This window comes from Engystomops pustulosus, chromosome 4 (assembly GCF_040894005.1).
Source record: "Engystomops pustulosus chromosome 4, aEngPut4.maternal, whole genome shotgun sequence".
Taxonomy (NCBI): Eukaryota; Metazoa; Chordata; class Amphibia; order Anura; family Leptodactylidae; genus Engystomops; species Engystomops pustulosus.
In genome coordinates, this window is record NC_092414.1 from 106,403,621 (window position 1) to 106,430,912 (window position 27,292).

General features: G+C 41.9%; 1 protein-coding gene across 1 annotated transcript; it reads left to right on the top strand.

Annotated features, from left to right (window-relative positions):
* Window positions 1-6,313: 6,313 nt before the first annotated feature.
* WNT16 (Wnt family member 16) lies at window positions 6,314-26,867 on the top strand. The gene is made up of 4 exons (XM_072150690.1): window positions 6,314-6,588; window positions 9,291-9,577; window positions 12,622-12,908; window positions 26,063-26,867. The coding sequence occupies exons 1-4, from the start codon at window positions 6,497-6,499 to the stop codon at window positions 26,525-26,527; spliced, it is 1,131 nt and encodes a 376-aa protein (XP_072006791.1). The 5' UTR covers window positions 6,314-6,496; the 3' UTR covers window positions 26,528-26,867.
* The last annotated feature ends 425 nt before the right edge of the window (window positions 26,868-27,292 follow it).

A 27,292-nucleotide genomic window follows, 5' to 3' on the forward strand; every position in this document is an offset into this window, starting at 1 on the left:
CCACACTCTGGACTTTAACACTGACCATGACTGAGGTTATAGGAGCTAAAACAGCAATAAAATTGAGTAAAATTGTAAAGTAAGGGGTTGGAATGTTCTTTATTGTGAAAGCATCACTAGGGGATTCAAATTTGAGAACTTTCTTTCATGGGCAAACACCTTTAATTTACCAGGCTTGAATCCCTTATAAAATGTAAAACAATTGAGTAATTCTTGTATATATCACAATGCTACAGACGGGGGTATACTCTGGCCTAGGCCACTTAATACCCAGAGGTATAATCTGGCCTAGTTAAAAGTATACTAAACCAAAAGATTAGCATCAAATAATGAAAAGACATTTGTTCATATGTTCTTTTACACGAACCCACTCCATCTCTAACTAAACACAACCTTGAAAAACTCATGAGTGATATCCGGTCCACAAAAACTAAATTACATCATTTAGAATTAAAAACTTTTTTTAATAATCCATGACATTTAAAAACATCAATGTGACAGTATGACTACAATATATTATCCTCGGGATTCCACTATTGCATCCACGCAACACAAATCAGCAATTTAGGCATTATAAACCCAGGCATCTTAATATATATGCATTGATAGAAAAATGTTATAAAGTGCCTGTGCAAAGGAAGTTATTAGTGATCCAACCTAACATAAAATTGTAAAGTTATGGTAAAGTGCTAAGTGCTTAATCTAACATAATGATAGCAGGATCAGCTTACCCATGCTGTGTGTAGCGGGGACGCCAGTACCCCGACGCGCGTTTCGCGTTGCCGCTTCCTCAGGGGGCCTGTGTATGTCTGTGTGTGGTCTCTTAGTATTTAAGCGTGACGGCGTGTCACATGGGGAGCAGAGGAACACGCCCACACCCTGGCCGGAAACAGACACAGCAAGGGGACACGCCCACGACCGCGTCATCGCGGGAGTGGCCCATGTCGCGTCATGTGGACCGCCCAGGTGCTGACGTCACCTCTATCTCGCCTCTGCCTCCCTGGTCCCAGTCCCCCAGTGTAAGACGGAGAACACAACCTCGGCTCTGGGAACATGTTACCCAGAGACCGAGGCGCTCCTCCGCCACACGGAGTATCCAGGCATCCGAGGAGAACAGTTTTTGGACACGCAAGAATGAAGGCTAGTGTCTGGTAGATGGAATGGCTGAGAAATATTGAATGCAGAAGACATCATAAATAATATGACGTGATAATGTAAATGGAGAACATTTAAATGGATATTACTTTGTGGACTAAAAGGTGGAGAATTAAAAGTGGAGAATTAAGAGACTAAATGTGAAGGTTAATAAATAATTCATAGCTATATAGTGTGATAGTGTACTAAAATATAAGTGTAACAAAGTGATGGTGTGGAATAAAGTGAAATTGATGTGAAAATTCAGGATTGAATGCATAGAAGTGTTATACAGCAATTGTGTTGTGTTGTATTAATATGTAAATTCACGTGTTCAAGTTGAATATTAATCCAAAAGTTTTTTTAAATTATGTTTGTGATAAAGTGAGTATCAGTGCATAGTGATACCCCACCTCCCTCCCGCCCCCATGCTTATCCCTTCAAACAAAACACCAACCCATCACGTGCCCGCACTCTTCAATGTCAAATGCACCCACCATATACCCCCTACACCACCCCGGTCCCGCCCCCCCCCAGTTAAAAGTATACACAGGGTATAATGTGGGGTAGGCCACTTTAACCCTGGGTATAGTCTGGGCTGGGGGTATACTCTAGCCTGGTACACAGGTAGCTCCTGCTCTACCTTGGCTTCTGATGCTAGCTGTATGGACCCTGGGCAGTGCAGCACACAAAGCAAGAGGGGACCTGAGCAGTAAGGACATGCCAGCTGTTCTGTACTCTGTGCATGGCTCCTATCCTGCTACGCCACTGCACAGCCCTGAGCAGTGCAGCAGGAAGGAGAAGAGGAATCTGTAGAGGTAAGCATTTGTTTTTTCTGTTTTCCTTTGTCTGATTTGGAGGTCTCCAATATTGGTGTCTGCTCTCGGGGTCTCCAGTATTGATTTCTCCTCTGGGGGGTCTGCAGTATTAGTGCCTGCTTTGGGTGGTCTTCAGTATTATAAGTCTGCTCTGGAGGTCTTGAGTGTTAGTGCCTGCTCTAGGGGGGGTCTCCTGTATTATAGGTCTGCTCTGGGGGGTCTGCAGTATTTTACCTACTCTTGGGGTCACCAGTAGTAGTGCCTGCTCTGTGTGTCTCTTGTATTAGTGCCTGCTCTGGGGTTTCTCTTCTAGTAGTGCTTGCTGTGGGGGTCTCTTATGTTAGTGCCTGCTCTGGGGGGTCTCTTGTATTAGTTATTGTACAAATGTAGTATTATGCAAAAGTGGTTTCTGGAGTGTCATTTGTTCTGTACTATGGTTTTTGGCTCATCTAGGCTGCTGGTTACTTGGATGGCCCCTGGCAGTTGAGCGGTGTTACAATGTGGTCCTCTGTCCAATAAAGGTTTTGCTTTAGAGATGACATATACAACATTAAAGCCCTTATTTGTTGACATAAAGATATATTTAAAGGTTTTGTTATTTTGGAAACAGAATAAAAAGGTCCCTGCGGCATCTGCTGAACTTTTGGTAGGAATAGTTTGACTGCCACATACTTTCAGGACTGACATCTTCTCCTGCACAAAGATTAAAGAAGTGATTTATCAAATTCTGCCAGCTGCCTTTATATGTTACAAAAACTAATCTTAAGCGCCGTGATCCTTAACAAGTATCTGTGACCTTTAATGTAATGTAACCAAGGTGTGAAGGCTCTGATTGCAATTTCTTTGTAACTGCCTTTGAATTATTCTTTTAATGTTCTCATAGCGATGCCAGCATCATCAACGTTTAATAAATTATGTAAAATTCATTGTAGATACTTACTATTCTGTTTTGATTGCATTCCCCTGCAGCTGCCAAAATATTGTATTCACTTTCATATTCTGGATGCCATGAAGGATTATTCTACAACATTAAAATAAGTCTTTAAAACCTTTCGTCAGTCACCAGAAACATATTTATTTCATGGATTTAAATAAAAAAAATATTCTCAAGAAATTCCACTCACATGTTGATGTATGGATGCTTTAAATAACTTGTACTCAATGTGCAGAAGGTTGGTACCTAAAATGAATATGATTCTAGGCAGTGGTACCTATTATGGATATTTACTTAGAATGTAGCATAAAGCAGAATAAAACCTGTTTTAGTGTAGAAATTGATTCTCAATTTTCTTTATATATATTATATTTCATGTCTTTTCCAATTTCTACAATTCATCTAACGAGCTCTGATTTCTTCTTTTTTTTACAAACAATAGTAATAGATCAGAGAGTTCATAAAAAGTTAAAACAAAACATTTTGATACTGAATAGGTATCACTTCATCTAAAACACTGATACTATAACGGTGCAAAATAATTACTCCAAATAGTGAAGAAAGTTTTCCCACATTTTCAAATTTTGTCACCAATAAAAAAAATTAAGGTTGTACAATCAATGAAAACTATAACTCATTCTGCAAAAAAACTCCATTCGTCAGTTCCTACATGTAAAAGGAAAGTTAGTTTATTGTTTATAAAAACACAAAAGAAAATATACCGTAGCTCAGGTGACTTTATTGAACCAGGGAATGAACATAAAGGGGGAATTTATTGAGCACCAGTGTAATGCATGCTAACTTTACTTGGCAAATCCAGTGCTACTGCCAGAATGAAATCTCTGACTGTTTTCCACCCTTCCACTTCAGGAGAAAGTTGTGTGAAGGTCGCAGCAATTATTGATCATCTTTAGCAAAACTTTTGTTGGACACTACCTTAAACTGGCTGGTTACACAAATTTTTAATCCTTAAGACAAGTCACTGCTCAGTGGTAGGGCACAGAAATGGTGAAGCCAAAAAATCAATCAGGTGTAACAATCCAGAAAAAGTCAAAACTCATGTCTACAGTTACAGCCTAGAAAAAAAGTGGAAAAAAACTGATAATCTGGCGATAAAACTATCTCTTCATTATTCAGTAATAGTAAATGACAAGACCCTTGGGAGTAAAAGCAGCCATACTGCCAAGATAAAAGCTCCTAATAGCTTAACAGTAACGTGATGTCGTCACCATAGGCTATATTTACTTTGACAAATTAACAGCGGCTTTATCTATGGCAACACATGATATTTGTTGAAAAACCACATACATGCCACCATGTCTTCTACAATCTGAAATCATTTCCCATCAGGCAATTGTTCTGCTTGGGCATTTCTAGGCAGGTCCTGATAGGCCTGTGAAGACTAGGAGTTGAAAATTTGTTGAATAGCCAGGGGACATTATATCATCTTAGGAGAATGTTTAACATCTGCTTTGACTTATCTAAACCCCTTGAATGTGTTCAATATTTTATTCAAGTAGCTAATTGTAGGGTTAGAAGGGAAACATGCGTGTCTACCATAAGCAGCATTTCAAATGTCTTCACAAAAGAGATCAGTCTACACATAGAGCATTCATTTCTCTGTGAAAAGCAACAAACTACAGAAACATATACTGTAATAATGAATGGATAGCTCACTAGTTACATTGTCAAACTTTATCCTATAATACTGTGCCAGTCATCTACAAGGTATGAGAATTATGTTAAATATACTGGAAATAAGTAAAGAAATTTTCTATTGAATACCAAAACAGAAGGTATGCTAGAAATACATATTTTATTCTTCAAAATTCATGACATATCCTTAGAACAAGTCATCAGTTATAGATTTGTCAGCTCTGACATTGGGTACCTCCTATGTATCTGCTTATATGGAAAGTTGCGGCCTCAGGTGGGAGCAGGAAACAGACAGTAGTGTACAATGGATGGTAGCTACTGTATGTTGGGATACTGCAGCTCAGCTCCATTCTCAGCTGAACATGGCTGTGTTAGGGATCTGACTACTATAGACTATAAATGAGTTGATTTTGAAATCCTGGAGAAACTCTTTAACAACATATTGACCAGCACAACTACCATCATAGCAACTCAGTTGGCTTGGGCAACCTGCTTGGCCTTGTACATGGAACACAGTAAAGTAGAAGAAACTATTTGTTCACATATATAAGTATCCATTAACTAAACTGTTGGCAACTAATATTTATCAACACACCTTAAAATTGAGAAAGAAGTGGAGAATTTGTCATTTACACTGCCTGCCAGTAGACAAAGAACAGATCTTTTGAGGATTGGCATGCCACTTGACCACACTAGCCCTAGTTTAGTGGTATGACAATGCAATCTACAGCAATCGAGCTCCATTCTCTGCAAAGTGCAGCTGAACTACCATTCACTTGAATAGCATGGCTGCGCTACCCCATTCATCTCTTTGGAGCTGACGGAGATGGCCAAGTTACATACTAAACAATCTTTGTCAGCTCCATAGAGATGAACGGGGTAGCCTAGACATCCGCATCCTTCTGCATCATGTGGAGCAACAGCGACCCCTCGTTCTCGTGATCTGTGGGGGTCTCATCACTGATCGACAAGTTAGCCCCTGTTCCCTTCAAGTTATAATTCAAGTTAAAAGGGATAGAATAGCAATTCCCATGGAGAGAAGAGGTCTACTTTTTATTCATCTCCCCACAATCTGATATTGATAACCTATCTTATGAAGTGAAGTTTGACAGCTGTTCTTTATATCCATTTATTTATTTAGCTTTTGGTACAAAAATGGCAAAAAATAAGGCTCACACAAAGGATGCCCTAATGATATCAAGGTAACAGAATAGGCCTACAAACTGTTGGTGCGGGCTCGGTTTACAGGTAACCCTTGTAACTGTTGAATAGCCAAAGTATATTTCCAGTATGTTACTTTATGTGAGCAAATTTCATATTTCTTATGTCTAATTCTATTTATGAAGAAGAGCAGATGCAATACTGTAATTTGCATTTTTAATAAATCTAGTTGTTACATCCCGATTACCACAAACCTCTTGGAAGAACTTACTCTCTTGTGATGATAAAAACCATTGGGTTGAAAGATGATCTGATTGCACAGCATCCTGATAAAGTGAGCTGTATAGTCTTTGTGTATTGTTCATTCAGTTTCCAGCATGTGTTAGCAGAGCAGCACAAAGCTCTGGTTAGTTAAGCTGTCATTCTGCAGCAGGACCTATGCACCCTCCCACCACAACCTCTGGACTTGCTGGCCAATAGGAGTTATCCCTATGGATGCATTGTTATTCCTTAGACTTCTGGCCAATCACAACTAGAATTCCATTGTAACGACACACACTGTGCTGGGGGATTGGCAAAAGTACATATAAACAAAGAGAAGGATCTCACCTAAAGCAGAAGCACTGGTCCTTGTCTCCATTCATCTGAGGCAGCATCAGATCCATAGAACATCTGACAGATACTGTTACATCCAGGGATGATTGCAGAGAGGAGAGAGACAAAGTGAAGTCATATCTGTATTACTCTACCAATTACCAAATCTACTAAAGCTGGAAGAATAAATGTGCAGGAGATGGAGAAGGCGACTTCTATTGGACTATGTCATGTATGTCTCCTCCTGACTATATTCATGTCTATGTTCCCATGCTCTCAAGGAAACTGGATGTAGGTATCTTTTATTTTACCTCTATGTTTTTTATGGCATATGACAGCAAGCAATACATCTAAAATCAAGTGTATACACCCTGCTGCTACATACACTCTGCTAACTGTTGCTGTCAGCACCCCTCTGCTATGGTCTCCTTTATACTGTACTAACAGAATCACTTATTTAGCCATCAGCTTTCCAACTATTACACAGAATAAACTAATACACAGTATTTCCCTGTGACAAGTTCCATTTCCCAAACAATAAGAACCTTCTGTTCTGTGCACATCTGGAATCTACAAACAAAAATGACACTTCTCAAATGTGTTTACAGGCGGCTCTGAAATATGATAAACACATTTAATTCAAGATTCATGGCAAGTTCAGTCTATCAACATACCAAGCTGATCCCCAGGGTCCTGATCATTTAGCTTATTCAGAAATCTCTATATATACATGCATCTAGTCAATATACCATATCATAAATATTGCGCAGGTTTCTTTTAAATACAATATTTAATGTAGAATTAATTTGGAAAATGAACCTGTTTAAGTATATCTTTACAACTATATATTTTTGTATTTTGAATTATATCTTTTGTACATATATATTATGTACTGTACTTTAGTAGTATAATAAACAGCACTAATGTACCAGTACCAGGGAGTATAAGTTTCACTGTCCAGCTGTCTCCTAGTCATTTTGTGCGTGTCTTTTGATTCTGGATTAACTAGATTACTATGTAATGTTGTGATACCTTATCTGGCTCATGTCTTTTATGTATTTGCTAAGCCTTTAGATTCTTGCAGCATTTGTTAGCTCATGTGCACTGTTTTCCATTTGTTTCTTTGTTCTCTCTTTTGATGCTGAATTTTTAAGATGTGCCAAGCAGGGTTCTCCATATTTCCATAGCTCTGTTGGTCTCAGTAGCTTTCTTCTCCATAGTTTGGTAGGTACTGTACAGTCATAAATATTATGCCTCATTCTCGCTGCTTGTTAGTAAATTGTCTGCATGCTATCACTAGGGTCTGAAGAATTCAGGGCTATATTTGTTAAGTAGAACTAAGCCATTAATACTGGACCTTGAGAAATTTGGGTTATTTTGAATGCTTTTACAAAAGGTTGCAAAAAAAGAATTTATTTAAATAAGTAAATGTATACTTTGTGACCTGTACGGGTCGATATATATTTACATTGTATAAACCAATTATGAATTTAAATTGAAATTCAATCCTTTTTTTGTGTTTTTGTGTAGAAGAACAATAGCTATAACAGTAGATGAAGAGTAACTGATTTCATGCACAGTAAAATATGAATATTTTTCTAGTTAATTTGCTATCTTTGCCTTTACGTTACTGTAAAAAGAAAGATACAATTATTGTCTCATGTCCATGCACAATTTGTTCAAGTTATTGTTAAATATACTTTTCTGTAGTTATTTTTTAATATTTAGTAATTAAATCATATCCCACCTACATTATAGGATGACAGACAGCGATCCTTGAATTGGAATTTTTACCTTTGATTTATAGTTCTTCAGTCATGAAACAGTTTGTATTTCAGTACTATACAGCAGAGCCCCGATCCATTGATACATTATTTTTTATATGCTGAAGGGTAGTGGTGGAATATGAGTTTTTACTTATTTCTGTGGTTATTTTATATTACGCTTTTTGAACAAAAATATCATCTCTACCAGTGGTAAAAAGGTTTTTCCAAGCGTTTACAGCAAAGTGTTGTAGTAGCAAAGTAGTTTCTAAAATTCACAATGAGATTTTTCTGAAAAATGCAGTGCCTGGAAAGAAAAAGATAAGTTGTGAAAGTGCAGATAGTCTGTGTTAAGAAAGCAGTGTCATTAGGTCACTGCCATAAGAGGACAGAGACTTCTATGAAGTATGTGCGAAAGAAAATACTTTTGCCATTTCAACATAATAAAGCAAAACTGTGTTCTCTTGTTACATATAAATATGTTCTAACAGGCTGGAACATATTGGGCCACATTTATCAAAAATAGTGCCATCTACTCTATGTGCTGCTTGCCTGTGGAGTGTGCAGAGTACGCAAGATTCATCAAAATTGGCGTATGGTCCTCTTTAATCTTGCGCCCCCTGCACTGCTCTGTAAGTGGTACACTTTGTTCATGCTGCAGAATTGTAGTACAGACAGAATTGTGTCGCTCATCAGTAATAGATGTGGCGCAAACTTCGACTAAGCAGTAACACATTTTTTCTGTCTGGTCGGATACAGCCGCAACACAAAACTTGCGTAGACACTTTATAAATACATGTACTATGTACAATGGTTATAGCCCCTGACAAAATAAATACATACAATACACTCTTGTCTGGCTTTGCTAAAAATAAAAAAGTCAGTATGTCAGTAAAAACATATTTCAGAAATTCATTTTAATGATATAGATAGAAATATGGGTATTATTTTAATTTACCCCTTCTCTTGCCCTGTATGTGATAGGATACATTATGACAGATGACACTTGGCTGGCAGATAATGCAATCACTTGTGTCATCTCCTATTTCTAGATTGCTCTATTCCTATGGTTCAAGTCCATACAGGATGTTTATTATATAAACCAAGGTAGTTGATGCATGCTACAGTGAACCTTTGTATGGAAAATACCTATATTCAGTAATATGTCAATTCCAGTATGAAAGTGTCAAAGTGTCAACCTATGTAACCATGTAGCACTTTTGATTGCAGGTGGCTTGGTGTCACATCTTTTGGGGTCCCTGAGAAATTAGGTTGCTCCAACCTCCCCCTAAATGCACGACAAAAGGATATGTGTAAAAAGAAGCCATACCTGTTGTCCAGTATCCGTGAAGGAGCGAGGCTGGGAATTCAGGAGTGCAGGAACCAATTCAGACATGAAAGGTGGAACTGTTCTATGTCCCCAACCATGTACACATCTAGTCCACCATTTTCACTTTCATTCTTGTCATCTTCATTAGCATCAGCTCATTCAATCTTTGGCTATGAAATGAGCAGTGGTAAGTCTATATCCTTCATATCTGTCATTGCACCAATACATTGACTCAAAATCTTATCTACAGCTTTATCAATGACCTACATCATTTGTCTAAAAGTCATGTCATCTACATGTTCTAAGATTAACATTGTTACTGTGTACCAATCAGAATCCATAATCACCTGAATTACTTTATTCAGTAATGCACCTAAGAAAGGGCCAAATGCCTGAGGGCTGATTGTACCTTAGTGACATCACCTGTCCTCTCCTTTTGACTTCTTCTGGACAAAACCTTCGATGCAGAAGAAGACAAATCAAGAGCGGAGAGGTTTGTGATGAGTTTCTTCAGGGTGATTAAGAAATTAAAGACCACCCAGAAGACACTTATTGCGGCACATGTATCTTTAATCTGCAATTGTGTGCCTGGGGTTTTTTTTTCTGCTGGTCAGATGTATCTTAGTATATTTTACTACTTCTGACGGATGAATTAAGGTTAAATATTTGCACAAACAACTCTAAATCTAATTCTTTTTTTTTCTGTCCAAAACCAAAAAATTCGACATCTTGAATCAGGTAATAAATCAAAAAGGGTGCAAAGAAATGCGCAAATTCACAACTGCATCTTAGAGAGCACAGGCTCTATAATGTATCATCACGGGCCTATCATTTGAGTTGAGTAAGGTTGTATATCCTCATATTTAGGTTGCTGCAGCTTTTGAAGCCAAAAACCAGGCGTGGGCCAAAATGGTAAACAGATAGTACTCATTTGAATGAACTTCTGGTTTTTACTTTAAAAGCTATACTCTTGCAAGGAGAGTCAAAGCCATGAATTCTTATTTTATCTTTCAACATATATTTAATATGATGTACCTAAAAATTATAAGCTTGATTTAACAGGGAGTGACTGGCCCCCAATCGATCAGATGATTTATACTACAGGTACACTTCTGCTTCAGTGTAGGGGCCATACCAAACACTACAAGTATGGTTCATGTCACTCCAATAAAAGTGGCACCTTCAGTTAGTGGCATGAAAAGAGTTGAAAGCTCTCTTCTTCCGGCTCCCTCTGTGGTATAAAACAGCTTGCCTTGTGTCACACCCCCACCGATCATATATTTATAACTTATGCTGTGATCAGGTCATTAATTATTTATGCCAAGAAAAGCTCCATGAGTATTATTTTACAGTGGGGAGAAGGAAAGCCTAGTTTCATTAATTCTTAATAAAACTTTTTTTTACAGTTTATAATCTTTGTACAGCTACATACTGTACTGTACATATAAACAGAATAAAACTATAATTCTCCTTCTGAACTGGAAATGGCCTAAAAAGTTTTGACATATAGTTTTCGCAGCCACTTTCTTTCATATTTGTTAAAACAACACTAATCTTCTGTGGCTACTCTGGGAACTGTTAGAGAACTCCTGCATGTGGTTAAAAAGAGTATATTTTTCCAATAAAAATACAGCTTAGCTTGAGGAAACCACAGTGTGATCTAATTGCAGCACAAGGCAAACAGAGAAAGCTCGGGAGACTGAAGAATATTTAGAAATAAAATAATTTACATGCAGCCTTCACCAGATCCTTTATTAGACTTTCTGGATTTATTAGGCTTCAGCATAATGTATTTTATATGAACATCAGAAATAGTACTAAAGTATTACACAAACCATTAGATTGACAGTTTTTTCATTCGTAGGTTGTCCCAAAAGAAAATCAGTAATAGTTATTACAATATGCAATGCAAAATCTCGGATGTGAAATGTCCCCGATCCCTAATGAGGAAAAATGAATGCCTATATATAATTACTTATGATGGGAGCAGAGGTTAATTTATTAGAACTGAGCTTTTCTGTGGTCCACCGGGAGGGACCATGGGAATAGATTTATCATACACCAGCGATTGTGCACCGACATATGATGAGGGTCCCACCCCTCCAGCTTCACCAGGAGGATGCGCACCATACAAATCTAATCTGAGTTTTGCACCATTAACCAGTGACTGTTAAGCTTCAACTGTAACAAGTGCACAGTAAATGGCACAGTGCATGCTAACCATACCCCGCTTCATGTGGTGTATAGGTGGCATATAGGGGAAAATAATTGCAATTACTAGCAGTTTGCTAGTAATTGCAATTATTTCAGGGCTTGTACCAGAGAAAACTTAAATCTTCCCCTATGTATGTATAACTGACACTGGAGAGCGTATGCTACCACTCCATCTCACATATTAATATTTGGTTTACCAAACTGAGAACAGGGGAATCCAGAGATGGCTGCAGATACCTGTGCTTCTTCCCAATCCTCTTCTCTCTGGGATTAAATTTGCATCCAGCAGAGCAGCCAAGCAGAGACAATCACATCTTTGTCCAAATGCTCAAAGGCTGCCCAAATTACCCCCAAGGTACACAGGTTGCGAACCCCTGGGCTAAAGAAGCAACAATTGTATCATTTTAAATTGCATGTATCATATGCCTCAATATTTTATCACACAAAATGGGCGGTTAAGCAAGACATTTTAACCAGTGCTACATGTGTATTTGTGCTATAGGATAAACTATAATACTAATTTTGTTCCAATTTTGCATTGTTTTGTTAGACTTTTCTAACATATTAACATGCAAATGAAAATTGCAAATATATTTATTGGTTAACATCTATTATTATGAATATACTCAGCATATTGTGCTATGGCAAGCATACAGTATGTGAAGGAAATGTTGACATACCTGTCAAATCTGCTGGAGCAGTCATTTAAAAATGTAACAGTAATGGCTTATTATATACTTCATTAAAAAAAAAAAAAAAATGCAGAATGAAAGATTTGTATATTCAAATTAATTTGAGGGCATTTGGGTGCATGCGGGTTGCTCCGGATTCATGAGGACACTGAATCTGGTACACTGGACAATAGTGAGGCAAACTGCACACAGTGCAGTGAGCCTCACCATTAATAAATGTGGTCATATTCACAAGGTCCCAATTAAAGCTTTTTTTTAGGGATTTGTGATGATATCAGCAGTAATTGTTCAGCTTGTTTATTGCTATTTCACTTATTTGTTTCAGGTACCAAAGAAACAGCCTTCATCTCCGCAGTGACAGCCGCTGGTCTTGTGCACTCTGTAACCAGGTCGTGCAGTGCCGGGAACATGACCGAATGTTCCTGTGACACAAGCCTTCAGAATGGCGGCTCAGCCAGTGAAGGATGGCACTGGGGGGGATGCTCAGATAATCTTCAGTATGGGATGTGGTTCAGCAGAAAATTCCTTGATGCCCCTTTCAGAAATGTAACCGGAAAGGAATCAGATATCCTTAGCACAATGCACTTGCACAATAATGAAGCTGGCAGACTGGTAAGCAGACTACATTTTCCATTTTATACAGGGACCATGCGCTAAAAAAATTTCTCAGTACTTTAATTAACCCTTTCACGACCCGTGACGAAATAGCACATCACGGGTCGGCCGTGGGTGAATGGAGAGGGCTCACGGGCTGAGCCCTCTCCATAGCCGATAAGTCTTTGCTGCGTATCACACATTGCTTCAAAAAGATGGTGGCGCATGGGAGCCGCCATCTTGCAGAGGATCGTCGCTCCCCGTGACATCATCGGGGAGCAGCAAACAATCACCATGATAGCCTTGGGTCTTCCGAAGACTCGAGGCTGTCTCATTTTTACCCTTTCATTACAATGTGCTATCAACTCGTTCTACCAAAATAGAATAACTTTTTTTTACTGCATTTAACCCCGTAAAATAGCGCCCAAAGTTAAAAATGGCACGTTTTTGAAAAATATAAAAAATCAATAAAAAGTGATGAAAAGTTTGTACAGTCCTAAATATGGTAGCATTGAAAACTTCATCAAAAGTTGCAAAAAATGACACCACCCACAGTATGAAAAATTTATTCGTGCCAGAAGATGGCAAAATAAAAAAAAAAATTCTACATGAGTTTTTAATTTTTGTAAATGTATGAAAACATTATAAAACCTATACAAATTTTTCATCCTCATAATCGCACCGACCCAAAGAATAAAGTAAAATTCGAGCCCACAAGAAAACGGTGAAAATGCATTTTTTTCACCATTTTCACTGCATTTTTAATTTTTTTCCCACTTCCCAGTACCTGGCATGGAGTAATAAATACCATCTCTCTGAAGTGCAATTTGTTACACAGAAAACAAGCCATCACACAGCTCTGTGCATGTAAAAATAAAAAAGTTATAGATTGTGGGGAGTGAATAATTAAAATGAAAAAAAAAAAAAGGGCGAGGTCCTGAAAGGGTTAAGCATCAAGCTCCATGTTTTATCATTATACCATTGAGGCCAGTGGCACATGACTCAGTCCATGAAAAACAGCCTTTTGCTGGGATAATTTCACAACCATGATACATGGAGTCCCTTCTTCCCCATGGAACATCAGCACCGTTTTTCACGGACAGAGTATGGTCTTGTGCCGCCGGCCATAGACCAGTGGATATGTGATCAATTCTTCAGGCTAAACTACTCCTTAGTAGTTGAGTGTGTACTCATTCATTGCAATTAAAACTGCATCCTACCTGCATGATAAAGGTTTTATGCTCAGTTTCTGAAAGAGATTCTTTGAGCAGGTATCACATGCAAACTAATATTCAACACTGAATGCAGTTCTTTATGATGAAATTGAAATGCAGTCTTAACTGCAAAGTGTGAACAAAGCCTTAAGTCAGTCAATGAAGATGATCCCTTGTTCAAGTCCTACTGGGACAAAATAAAACCGTAAAAAAAAAAAAAAAAAAAGTTAAAAAAAATGTATTAAAAAAAGTCCCCTATTGTCCCATCCAATATAAAAATCACCTATTACATAAGGAATTAAATATCATTACAAAAACACTACCATTTGGTATTGATGCATCTGTAACAACCCATAGAATATAGAATGGTTGCTGCACCCGTATGGTGAACACTGTAAAAAGCAAAGGAAAAAAAATATAAAAACAATTATTATATTTTAACTTTATAAATATAAGAGGATAAAAGGTGATCAAAAAGTGACATTTACCCCAACATGATACCAATAAAAAGTGTTAATCATCCCGCAAAACACAAGCCAGAAAAATGTTATGCCTCTTAGAACATGAAGATGCAAAAACAAGTGAATTTCTCCCCAAACAATTTTTGCCTTCTGTACACATTAAAACGTAATCATAAAGTATCTAAGCAAAAAAGATTTATTGTCAGAAATGAAAATTCCAAGTAGAACCTCTGTATTGTTTTAAATCATGCGCGAAGCTTAAAAATCTAAAAACCTTACCATAGGCTGTTTTGAATAGTTTAAGGGGTACAGTTTTAAAAATATGTTGATTTGTGAGGAATTTCTTATAAAACCCTTAAAACAATGAAATGGCCTCTAAAATAATCCCCCCTTAAAATAAGTTGAAATTTCCTAGAAAGTTTGGAGGAGAAGGAACTTGACTGATATGGCCCTATGGCCACATTTACAACTATTTAGTCAGCATACACTTATACAGAATGTCTGAAAACATGGCTGGATGATCAATCTGCAAGCTTTGTATGTATGCTATACATTAATACCACATATTAGTGGCCTAACTTTGGGCATAAATTGTGCTGCCATAAGATTTGGAGCATTTAAGCCTTGTCTTTTTAAAGCAAGTTGAGAAAATTTGTTATGAACACAAGAATATATATATCGCTATTAAAGCAATACTAAATCTAAAATTGAATTTTATATAATATTCATTTGGGTATTAAAAATCTGAAAAAAAACTCAAAAGAAAAGATGTATTCTTCTTTTTACAGTTTTTACTGAATTATGTTAGGAAATAATGGGATAATTGTTTTGGCAGTTTTTTTACATTTATTTTTCCAGTGATGTGTGGATGTGAGTGCAGAGATTTCATGTCAGAGATATTTATACTCACAATTATGGTGTCAGAAAGTATGACCTTCTTTCAAGGGTCAGGGAGTAAGAGCTCTTAATTAAAGCCGCCTTGCAGGCATGTGGAGGCTTAAAGCCAATGATGCTCCACTAGGGGATTCAGTGAAATATGGAAATAAGTTTTTAGGGATGGGACAAGGAAAACCACACCTCTTTTAATACCTTGTAAGGTAGCTCTCTTAGCATCATGCATGACTTTCAGGAAGCCTAATGACTAGAGATGAGCGAACACTAAAATGCTCGGGTACTCGTTATTCGAGACGAACTTTTCCCGATGCTCGAGTGCTCGTCTCGAATAACGAACCCCATTGAAGTCAATGGGAGACTCGAGCATTTTTCAAGGGGACCAAGGCTCTGCACAGGGAAGCTTGGCCAAACACCTGGGAACCTCAGAAAAGGATGGAAACACCACGGAAATGGACAGGAAACAGCAGGGGCAGCATGCATGGATGCCTCTGAGGCTGCATAATCGCACCATTATGCCAAAATTATGGGCAACAGCATGGCCATGACAGAGTGACAGAATGAAGCTAGATAGCATCTAAAACATCCAATAATTGACCCTGACACTATAGGGGACGGCATGCAGAGGCAGCGGCAGCAGGCTAGAGAGTGTCATGGCGACATACCCTAAATGGACTCAGGCTTCAAACCAATGGGTGGCAGAGAGGAACCAAAGGAGGTGAGCAAGAAGCGCTCAAATAATATCGGTACATGATAAAAGTTTGCCAGTATATTTTGTGGATTACACAGCAGGGTGGCGACAAAGTTAACATGGAAGCCATGAAAACAACCCAAAATTCTGCCTGACACAGCTCGTTTGATAAGGGGACCATGTATGGAGGCAGTGAACTAGTAGTAGATTAAAGGTGCTGCAGTTAAAACTATGTTAGTTGGATCTTGGCATGGAGCTGGCGCTCCGCTGCCAGGCGAGCTTTCGCCAATCCAAGCCCCTGTCTATAGGCTACTCCCCAAACAGCACTTCTAAGAACCTTTTGTATAAGATCAAGTGTAGTAGCGTTCTTATAAGTTTAGGATATGGCGGGTGAGGGGAATGTAAACAGATGCGCAAGAAGCGCTGAAATAATATCCCTAAATGGTAAAAGTTTGCAAGTATATTTTGGGGATTACACAGCAGGGTGGCGACAAAGTTAACAACTTTGATGTGGAATGCCCTGTAATAGCTCTTGGGCGGTGTGCCTTTTATCGCCTAGGCTCAGCAGTTTCAGCACCGCCTGCTGTCGCTTAGCGACGGCACTGCTGCTGTGCCTAGAGCTACCGACTGATGGCGCCATGCCCACGGATGGTAATTCGGAGGAGGAGGAGGTGGAGGAGGGGTGGGAGGAGGTATAGTAGGCCTTTGAGACCTGGACCGAGGTAGGCCCCGCAATTCTCTGCGTCGGCAGTATATGACCAGCCCCAGGGTCAGACTCGGTCCCAGCCTGCACCAAGTTAAGTGTAGTAGCGTTCTTATAAGTTTGGGATATGGCGGGTGAGGGGAATGTAAACAGATGCGCAAGAAGCGCATGATGCGCATGGAGCTGGCGTTCCGCTGCCAGGCGAGCTTTCGCCAATCCAAGCCCCTGTCTCTAGGCTACTCCCCAAACAGCACTTCTAAGAACCTTTTGTATAAGATCAAGTGTAGTAGCGTTCTTATAAGTTTAGGATATGCCGGGTGAGGGGAATGTAAACAGATGCGCAAGAAGCGCTGAAATAATATCCCTAAATGGTAAAAGTTTGCCAGTATATTTTGTGGATAACACAGCAGGGTGGCGACAAAGTTAACAACTTTGATGTGGAATCCATGAAAACAACCCAAATTTCTGCCTGACACACCTCGTTTGATAAAGGGACGATGTATGGAGGCAGCTATATGGACGACTTTTGGAGGTAGCAATGGAGACAACGTGTGGAGGCTGCTATGGAGACAATTTAATTTGGATAGTGCCTGTATGTGGCAGTCCCAAACATTTTTCAAACCAGAGGAGCAGGTAGGTGGCCCTCCAGTAAAATGGGATAGATTGAGTGCCTGTATGTGGCAGTCCCAAAAATGTTTCAAACCAGAGGAGCAGGTAGGTGGCCCTCCAGTAAAATGGAATAGATTGAGTGCCTGTATGTGGCAGTCCCAAAAATTGTTCAAACCAGAGGAGCAGGTAGGTGGCCCTGCAGTAAAATGGAATAGATTGAGTGCCTGTATGTGGCAGTCCCAAAAATTGTTCAAACCAGAGGAGCAGGTAGGTGGCCCTGCAGTAAAATGGAATAGATTGAGTGCCTGTATGTGGCAGTCCCAAAAATGTTTCAAACCAGAGGAGCAGGTAGGTGGCCCTCCAGTAAAATGGAATAGATTGAGTGCCTGTATGTGGCAGTCCCAAAAATTGTTCAAACCAGAGGAGCAGGTAGGTGGCCCTGCAGTAAAATGGAATAGATTGAGTGCCTGTATGTGGCAGTCCCAAAAATTTTTTAAAACAGAGGACCGGGTAGGTGGCCCTCCAGAAAAATGGAATAGATTGAGTGCCTGTATGTGGCACTCACAAAAATTGTTTCAAACAGAGGACCGGGTAGGTGGCCCTCCAGAAAAATTAAATGCATGAAGTACTATAGCAAGAGCCAGTGGGCCCTGTCAAAAAATAGCCATTTTCCTCTGCTTTACTGTACAAAGAGGAGGAGAAGGAGGAAAATGAGGAGGAGGAGGAGGAGTGGATCAATTATTCAGGTTGAGCTTCCTTCACCTGGTGGAGATTGGAAATTCTGAGAAATCCAGCCTTTATTCATTTTAATAAGCGTCAGCCTGTCAGCGCTGTCAGTCGACAGGCGTGTACGCTTATCGGTGATGATGCCACCAGCTGCACTGAAAACCCGCTCGGACAAGACGCTAGCGGCAGGGCAGGCAAGAACCTCCAAGGCGTACAGCGCCAGTTCGTGCCACATGTCCAGCTTTGAAACCCAGTAGTTGTAGGGAGCTGTGTGATCATTTAGGACGATGGTATGGTCAGCTACGTACTCCCTCACCATCTTTCTGTAAAGATCAGCCCTACTCTGCCGAGACTGGGGACAGGTGACAGTGTCTTGCTGGGGTGACATAAAGCTGGCAAAAGCCTTGTAAAGCGTACCCTTGCCAGTGCTGGACAAGCTGCCTGCTCGCCTACTCTCCCTCGCTACTTGTCCCGCAGAACTACGCACTCTGCCGCTAGCGCTGTCAGAAGGGAAATACTGTTTCAGCTTGTGCACCAGGGCCTGCTGGTATTCATGCATTCTCACACTCCTTTCCTCTCCAGGGATGAGAGTGGGAAGATTTTGCTTGTACCGTGGGTCCAGGAGAGTGAACACCCAGTAATCGGTGCTGGAATAAATTCTTTGAACGCGAGGGTCACGGGATAGGCAGCCTAGCATGAAATCTGCCATATGCGCCAGAGTACCAACGCGTAAGAATTCACTCCCCTCACTGGCCTGACTGTCCATTTCCTCCTCCTCCAACTCCTCCAACTCCTCTTCTTCTGCCCATACACGCTGAACAGTGAAGGACTCAACAATGGTCCCCTCTTGTGTCTCGCCAACATTCTCCTCCTCTTCCTCCTCATCCTCCTCCACCTCCACCTCCTCCGATATGCGCTGAGAAACAGACCTCAGGGTGCTTTGGCTATCAACAAGGGAATATTCTTCCCCCGTCTCTTGTGACGAGCGCAAAGCTTCCGACTTCATGCTGACCAGAGAGTTTTTCAACAGGCCAAGCAGCGGGATGGTGAGGCTGATGATGGCGGCATCGCCACTGACCATCTGTGTTGACTCCTCAAAGTTACTCAGCACCTGACAGATATCAGACATCCACGTCCACTCCTCATTGTAGACTTGAGGAAGCTGACTGACCTGACTACCAGTTCTGGTGGAAGTTGACATCTGGCAGTCTACAATCGCTCTGCGCTGCTGGTAAACTCTGGATAACATGGTCAGTGTTGAATTCCACCTCGTGGGCACGTCGCACAACAGTCGGTGAGCGGGCAGTTGGAGGCGGCGCTGCGCTGCCCTGAGAGTGGCAGCATCTGGGCTGGACTTCCTGAAATGCGCACAGATGCGGCGCACCTTCGTGAGCAAATCAGACAGATTGGGGTATGTCTTGAGGAAACGCTGCACTATCAGATTTAACACATGGGCCAGGCATGGCACATGTGTCAGTCTGCCGAGTTGCAGAGCCGCCACCAGGTTACGGCCGTTGTCACACACAACCATTCCCGGCTTGAGGTTCAGCGGTGCCAGCCACAGATCAGTCTGCGCCGTGATGCCCTGTAATAGCTCTTGGGCGGTGTGCCTTTTGTCGCCTAGGCTCAGCAGTTTGAGCACCGCCTGCTGTCGCTTAGCGACGGCACTGCTGCTGTGCCTAGAGCTACCGACTGATGGCGCCGTGCCCACGGATGGTAGTTCGGAGGAGGAGGTGGAGGAGGGGTGGGAGGAGGAGGAGGCATAGTAGGCCTGAAACACCTGGACCGAGGTAGGCCCCGCAATCCTCGGCGTCGGCAGTATATGAGCAGCCCCAGGGTCAGACTCGGTCCCAGCCTCCACCAAGTTAACCCAATGTGCCGTCAGCGATATATAGTGGCCCTGCCCGGCAGCACTCGTCCATGTGTCCGTGGTCAGGTGGACCTTGTCAGAAACGGCGTTGGTCAGGGCACGGATGATGTTGTCTGACACGTGCTGGTGCAGGGCTGGGACGGCACATCGGGAAAAGTAGTGGCGGCTGGGGACCGAATACCGAGGGGCGGCCGCCGCCATGAGGTTGCGAAAGGCCTCGGTCTCTACTAGCCTATAGGGCAGCATCTCCAGGCTAAGCAATCTGGAGATGTGCACATTAAGGGCTTGGGCGTGCGGGTGGGTTGCACTATATTTGCGTTTCCGCTCCAGCGTCTGGGGTATGGAGAGCTGAACGCTGGTGGATGCTGTGGAGGATCGTGGAGGCGACGATGGGGTTTTTGTGCCAGGGTCCTGGGCAGGGGGCTGACTAGCAGCTGACACAGGGGAAGGAGCAGTGGTGTGCACGGCCGGAGGTGAACGGGCTTGTTGCCACTGAGTGGGGTGCTTAGCATTCATATGCCTGCGCATACTGGTGGTAGTTAAGCTAGTAGTGGTGGAACCCCTGCTGAGCCTGGTTTGGCAAATGTTGCACACCACAGTCCGTCGGTCATCCGGTGTTTCCTTAAAGAACCTCCACACTTCTGAAGATCTAGCCCTCGCCGCAAGAGCCCTCACCACGGGAGCTTCACTAGTTGACAGTGGCGCTGATGCACCAGCTCTGGCCCTGCCTCTCCGTCTGGCCCCACCACTGCCTCTTCCAACCTGTTCAGGTCGAGGACTCTCCTCCGTCTCAGAAGCACTGTGTTCACCCGGCCTCTCAACCCAGCTTGGGTCTGTCACCTCATCATCCTCCGATCCCTCAGTCTGCTCCCCCCTCGGACTTCCTGCCCTGACAACAACTTCCCCACTGTCTGACAACCGTGTCTCCTCATCGTCGGACACCTCTTTACACACTTCCACTACGTCAAGAAGGTCATCATCACCCACAGACTGTGACTGGTGGAAAACCTGGGCATCGGAAAATTGCTCAGCAGCAACCGGACAAGTGGTTTGTGACTGTGGGAAGGGTCCAGAAAACAGTTCCTCAGAGTATGCCGGTTCAAATGCCAAATTTTCCTGGGAGGGGGCAGACTGGGGGGGAGGAGGCTGAGGTGCAGGAGCTGGAGGAGTGGGGATTTCGGTGACATGGGTGGACTGCGTGGAAGACTGACTGGTGGTGGACAAATTGCTCGAAGCATTGTCAGCAATCCACGACATCACCTGTTCGCACTGTTCTGGCCTCAACAGTGCTCTACCACGAGTCCCAGTAACTTCAGACATGAACCTAGGGAGTGTAGCTCTGCGGCGTTCCCCTGCTCCCTCATCAGCAGGTGGTGTCTCACCCCGCCCAGGACCACGGCCTCTGACCCCTGCAGTAGTTGGACGCCCACGTCCCCGCCCTCGTCCTCTACCCCTAGCCCTCGGGTTAAACATTTTTAAAATGAGAGTTATAACTTTTTTTTTTTTTTTACTTCTTTTTGTTTTTTTTGGTGTTTTTTTGTGTTTTTTTTTTTTTTTTGTGTTTTTTGTTTTTTTTTGAGTTTTTAAAACCAAACAATCCTATCCTATTGCTATGGCTATTTTCTAGCCAAGTATCAAAGGAAGCACACTACTATGCCAGATGAGATGACACTGAGTTATTGCCTAATAGAAATCCAACCCCTACTGAATTTTGCCACTTCGGCCTTTGCTATGGATATGTGCGCCACTAAGCGCAGAACACAGCGGTCGCAAGTCTCACTACAAATTGCTCAGAATTGGCAAGTACATGCACTGCAGAAACTACAGCCACCAGCAGATCAACCAGAAATCAAATATATAGAACGCTACTGTAGGCTTCAAGAAGCTGTTTGTATTCTCCTCTGGCTATTTTCTAGCCAAGTATCAAAGGAAGCACACTACTATGCCAGATGAGATGACACTGAGTTATTGCCTAATAGAAATCCAACCCCTACTGAATTTTGCCACTTCGGCCTTTGCTATGGATATGTGCGCCACTAAGCGCAGAACACAGCGGTCGCAAGTCTCACTACAAATTGCTCAGAATTGGCAAGTACATGCACTGCAGAAACTACAGCCACCAGCAGATCAACCAGAAATCAAATATATAGAACGCTACTGTAGGCTTCAAGAAGCTGTTTGTATTCTCCTCTGGCTATTTTCTAGCCAAGTATCAAAGGAAGCACACTACTATGCCAGATGAGATGACACTGAGTTATTGCCTAATAGAAATCCAACCCCTACTGAATTTTGCCACTTCGGCCTTTGCTATGGATATGTGCGCCACTAAGCGCAGAACACAGCGGTCGCAAGTCTCACTACAAATTGCTCAGAATTGGCAAGTACATGCACTGCAGAAACTACAGCCACCAGCAGATCAACCAGAAATCAAATATATAGAACGCTACTGTAGGCTTCAAGAAGCTGTTTGTATTCTCCTATGGCTATTTTCTAGCCAAGTATCAAAGGAAGCACACTACTATGCCAGATGAGATGACACTGAGTTATTGCCTAATAGAAATCCAACCCCTACTGAATTTTGCCACTTCGGCCTTTGCTATGGATATGTGCGCCACTAAGCGCAGAACACAGCGGTCGCAAGTCTCACTACAAATTGCTCAGAATTGGCAAGTACATGCACTGCAGAAACTACAGCCACCAGCAGATCAACCAGAAATCAAATATATAGAACGCTACTGTAGGCTTCAAGAAGCTGTTTGTATTCTCCTCTGGCTATTTTCTAGCCAAGTATCAAAGGAAGCACACTACTATGCCAGATGAGATGACACTGAGTTATTGCCTAATAGAAATCCAACCCCTACTGAATTTTGCCACTTCGGCCTTTGCTATGGATATGTGCGCCACTAAGCGCAGAACACAGCGGTCGCAAGTCTCACTACAAATTGCTCAGAATTGGCAAGTACATGCACTGCAGAAACTACAGCCACCAGCAGATCAACCAGAAATCAAATATATAGAACGCTACTGTAGGCTTCAAGAAGCTGTTTGTATTCTCCTCTGGCTATTTTCTAGCCAAGTATCAAAGGAAGCACACTACTATGCCAGATGAGATGACACTGAGTTATTGCCTAATAGAAATCCAACCCCTACTGAATTTTGCCACTTCGGCCTTTGCTATGGATATGTGCGCCACTAAGCGCAGAACACAGCGGTCGCAAGTCTCACTACAAATTGCTCAGAATTGGCAAGTACATGCACTGCAGAAACTACAGCCACCAGCAGATCAACCAGAAATCAAATATATAGAACGCTACTGTAGGCTTCAAGAAGCTGTTTGTATTCTCCTATGGCTATTTTCTAGCCAAGTATCAAAGGAAGCACACTACTATGCCAGATGAGATGACACTGAGTTATTGCCTAATAGAAATCCAACCCCTACTGAATTTTGCCACTTCGGCCTTTGCTATGGATATGTGCGCCACTAAGCGCAGAACACAGCGGTCGCAAGTCTCACTACAAATTGCTCAGAATTGGCAAGTACATGCACTGCAGAAACTACAGCCACCAGCAGATCAACCAGAAATCAAATATATAGAACGCTACTGTAGGCTTCAAGAAGCTGTTTGTATTCTCCTCTGGCTATTTTCTAGCCAAGTATCAAAGGAAGCACACTACTATGCCAGATGAGATGACACTGAGTTATTGCCTAATAGAAATCCAACCCCTACTGAATTTTGCCACTTCGGCCTTTGCTATGGATATGTGCGCCACTAAGCGCAGAACACAGCGGTCGCAAGTCTCACTACAAATTGCTCAGAATTGGCAAGTACATGCACTGCAGAAACTACAGCCACCAGCAGATCAACCAGAAATCAAATATATAGAACGCTACTGTAGGCTTCAAGAAGCTGTTTGTATTCTCCTCTGGCTATTTTCTAGCCAAGTATCAAAGGAAGCACACTACTATGCCAGATGAGATGACACTGAGTTATTGCCTAATAGAAATCCAACCCCTACTGAATTTTGCCACTTCGGCCTTTGCTATGGATATGTGCGCCACTAAGCGCAGAACACAGCGGTCGCAAGTCTCACTACAAATTGCTCAGAATTGGCAAGTACATGCACTGCAGAAACTACAGCCACCAGCAGATCAACCAGAAATCAAATATATAGAACGCTACTGTAGGCTTCAAGAAGCTGTTTGTATTCTCCTCTGGCTATTTTCTAGCCAAGTATCAAAGGAAGCACACTACTATGCCAGATGAGATGACACTGAGTTATTGCCTAATAGAAATCCAACCCCTACTGAATTTTGCCACTTCGGCCTTTGCTATGGATATGTGCGCCACTAAGCGCAGAACACAGCGGTCGCAAGTCTCACTACAAATTGCTCAGAATTGGCAAGTACATGCACTGCAGAAACTACAGCCACCAGCAGATCAACCAGAAATCAAATATATAGAACGCTACTGTAGGCTTCAAGAAGCTGTTTGTATTCTCCTATGGCTATTTTCTAGCCAAGTATCAAAGGAAGCACACTACTATGCCAGATGAGATGACACTGAGTTATTGCCTAATAGAAATCCAACCCCTACTGAATTTTCCCACTTCGGTCTTTGCTATGGATATGTGTGCCACTAAGAGCTAAACACAACGGTAGCAAGTCCCCCTGCTAATTCCTCACAAAATGGTAAAAGATGCAAATTAAAATAAAAAAAGTAGAACGTTATTGTAGCCCTAAGAAGGGCTGTTGGGTTCTTTGAGAATCACTCCTGCCTAACAGTAAGCTAATAGAACACCCTAACGCTTTCCCTGACCAGCAGCAGCTCTCTCCCTAGCGGCATCCAGAGACAGAATGATCCGAGCAGCGCGGCCAGCGGCTAGTCTATCCCAGGGTCACCTGATCTGGCCAGCCAACCACTGCTATCGACGTGTAAGGGTACCACGTCATGCTGGGTGGAGTGCAGAGTCTCCTGGCTTGTGATTGGCTCTGTTTCTGGCCGCCAAAAAGCAAAACGGCGGGAGCTGCCATTTTCTCGAGCGGGCGAAGTATTCGTCCGAGTAACGAGCAGTTTCGAGTACCCTAATGCTCGACCGAGCATCAAGCTCGGACGAGCATGTTCGCTCATCTCTACTAATGACATAACGTGCGATTTAAAACAAAGGCAAGACTATTCCATAAGGAACAGATTCCCAACTGTAGACAGCACTATTTTGACGTGGTTGTGTGTAAGATGCTTTTGACCAGGGTTGGGTAGTAAAATTTCTCCTTATAGAGACTTTTCCTTCTCCCTATTGAGAACATATCCTTGCTCAGCAGAGCGCATATGTATAGAGATCAAGTAGCAGTCTGTACAACTTTCCCAAAATCTGACTGTTACTCGTCAGTACTCAATAGGTAATATAAAATCTACATAAAATGTAATGTTTAAATCACATCATTAAATGATTTTTACAGGGAATCCGTCACAACAATTTACCGACCTAAGCTAACTTCTAAGTTATGTAGGGCTATGCCACACATGCCATCCATACCTTTGTTTTTTGTCCAGTTATTCCTTACAAGCCATAACTTTACTTAAGAAATAAATAAATTAGGCTTAGCCTGTGTTCTGGCTCCATATCTCACAGGACACAGGAGTGATACAGCTGAAATGGGAACTATAAAGGCTGATAGAAGTACAGCAGGGGGTGATCTTATTTCTGTTTAACCGGAGACCTGAGGTTATCTGTTAACTCTCCCCAAAGCACTGTAGTCTAATTAGTATATTACTGAAGTTAACTTTTAGCACAGAAGGAGCAGCTGGAAAATGAAAACTAATTTATAGTTTAACATAGTAGTTAGGTGGGGTAGGTAAATTGTGGCGATGCATTATAGTTTAGAATGAGCAAGTAACTGTACATAAATTGTGAATATTATTCTGCAAGAGACAAAGTAAATTGTCCTCATTTCCATAGACTTGTTCTGTTAGATCTACTTCTGATGGTTGTGTATCTGTTTCATTAGGCAGTGGCTAAGCTGATGACAGTCGACTGTCGCTGTCATGGAGTCTCTGGTTCCTGTGCGGTGAAAACGTGTTGGAAATCTATGTCATCATTTGAAAAGATTGGAAATTATCTAAAAGACAAATACGAGAACAGTATCCAGATATCAGACAGAATGAAACGAAAGGTCCGCAGGAAAGAGAAAAATTATCGTAAAATACCTATCAGGAAAGAAGACCTTGTATACACCAACAGATCCCCTAATTATTGTGTAGAAGATCAAAAACTTGGAATATCTGGGACTCATGGTCGAGAATGCAACCGTACTTCAGAGGGACCGGATGGCTGCAATTTGCTCTGCTGTGGCAGGGGGTATAATACTCATGTAGTAAGACATGTGGAAAGATGCGAATGTAAATTTGTGTGGTGCTGCTATGTCCGCTGCAGGCGTTGTGAAAGTATGACTGACGTTCATACCTGTAAGTGAGGATGGGTGCATGTGTAAAATACAGGTTACCTAAAATGGAAATCAGGTAATTTATGTCAACAAGTAACTGATGATGCTGGATATACAGCAGGTTGGATTGATAAGGAGCAGCTCTGAGACATGAACACAACATGAAACACTGTATGCTATCTGCCAACCCACCTCCAGAGTAAGGAAATGACCAGAGTTATGCAATCAATACAATACTGTCAGGTGAGCTCTAAATGGGTTTTCCCACCCCTTTAAACCACACCTGAAAGCCCCACAGATCACAAGAACGAGGGGTCCCAGGTACCTCTTTCGGACCCCTTTCCCGCTCCCGGAGCAGATGGCCGTTCATGTCCGTTCTGCTCCGTTTATCTCTATGGAGCTGACAGAGATTGCTAAGTGCCACGCTCATCATAGAGATGAACGGAGCAGAATGGTCATGTGCGGCCGTCTGCTCCATTACTCTCGGGAAGCAACGAGGGGTCGACGAAGATATCTGGGACCCCTCGTTCTTGTGATCTGTGGGGGTCTCATCTCTGAGACCCCCACCAATCAGAAAGTGAAGCCCTATCCTGTGGATAGGACATAACTTGGTTGGTGGGAAGACCCTTTTGAAGAGAATTTGTTGCCCAATTCTAGTTTTGACTTGTTATAACCACACACAAAATATATATATTTTTCTCTAATATGTTTTTATCTTCTGATTGTAGAAATGTTTCTTCTATTTGTGTCCATGAATATGAGGGCCTCCATCTTGCGTGAGCTCCAGTTACATCA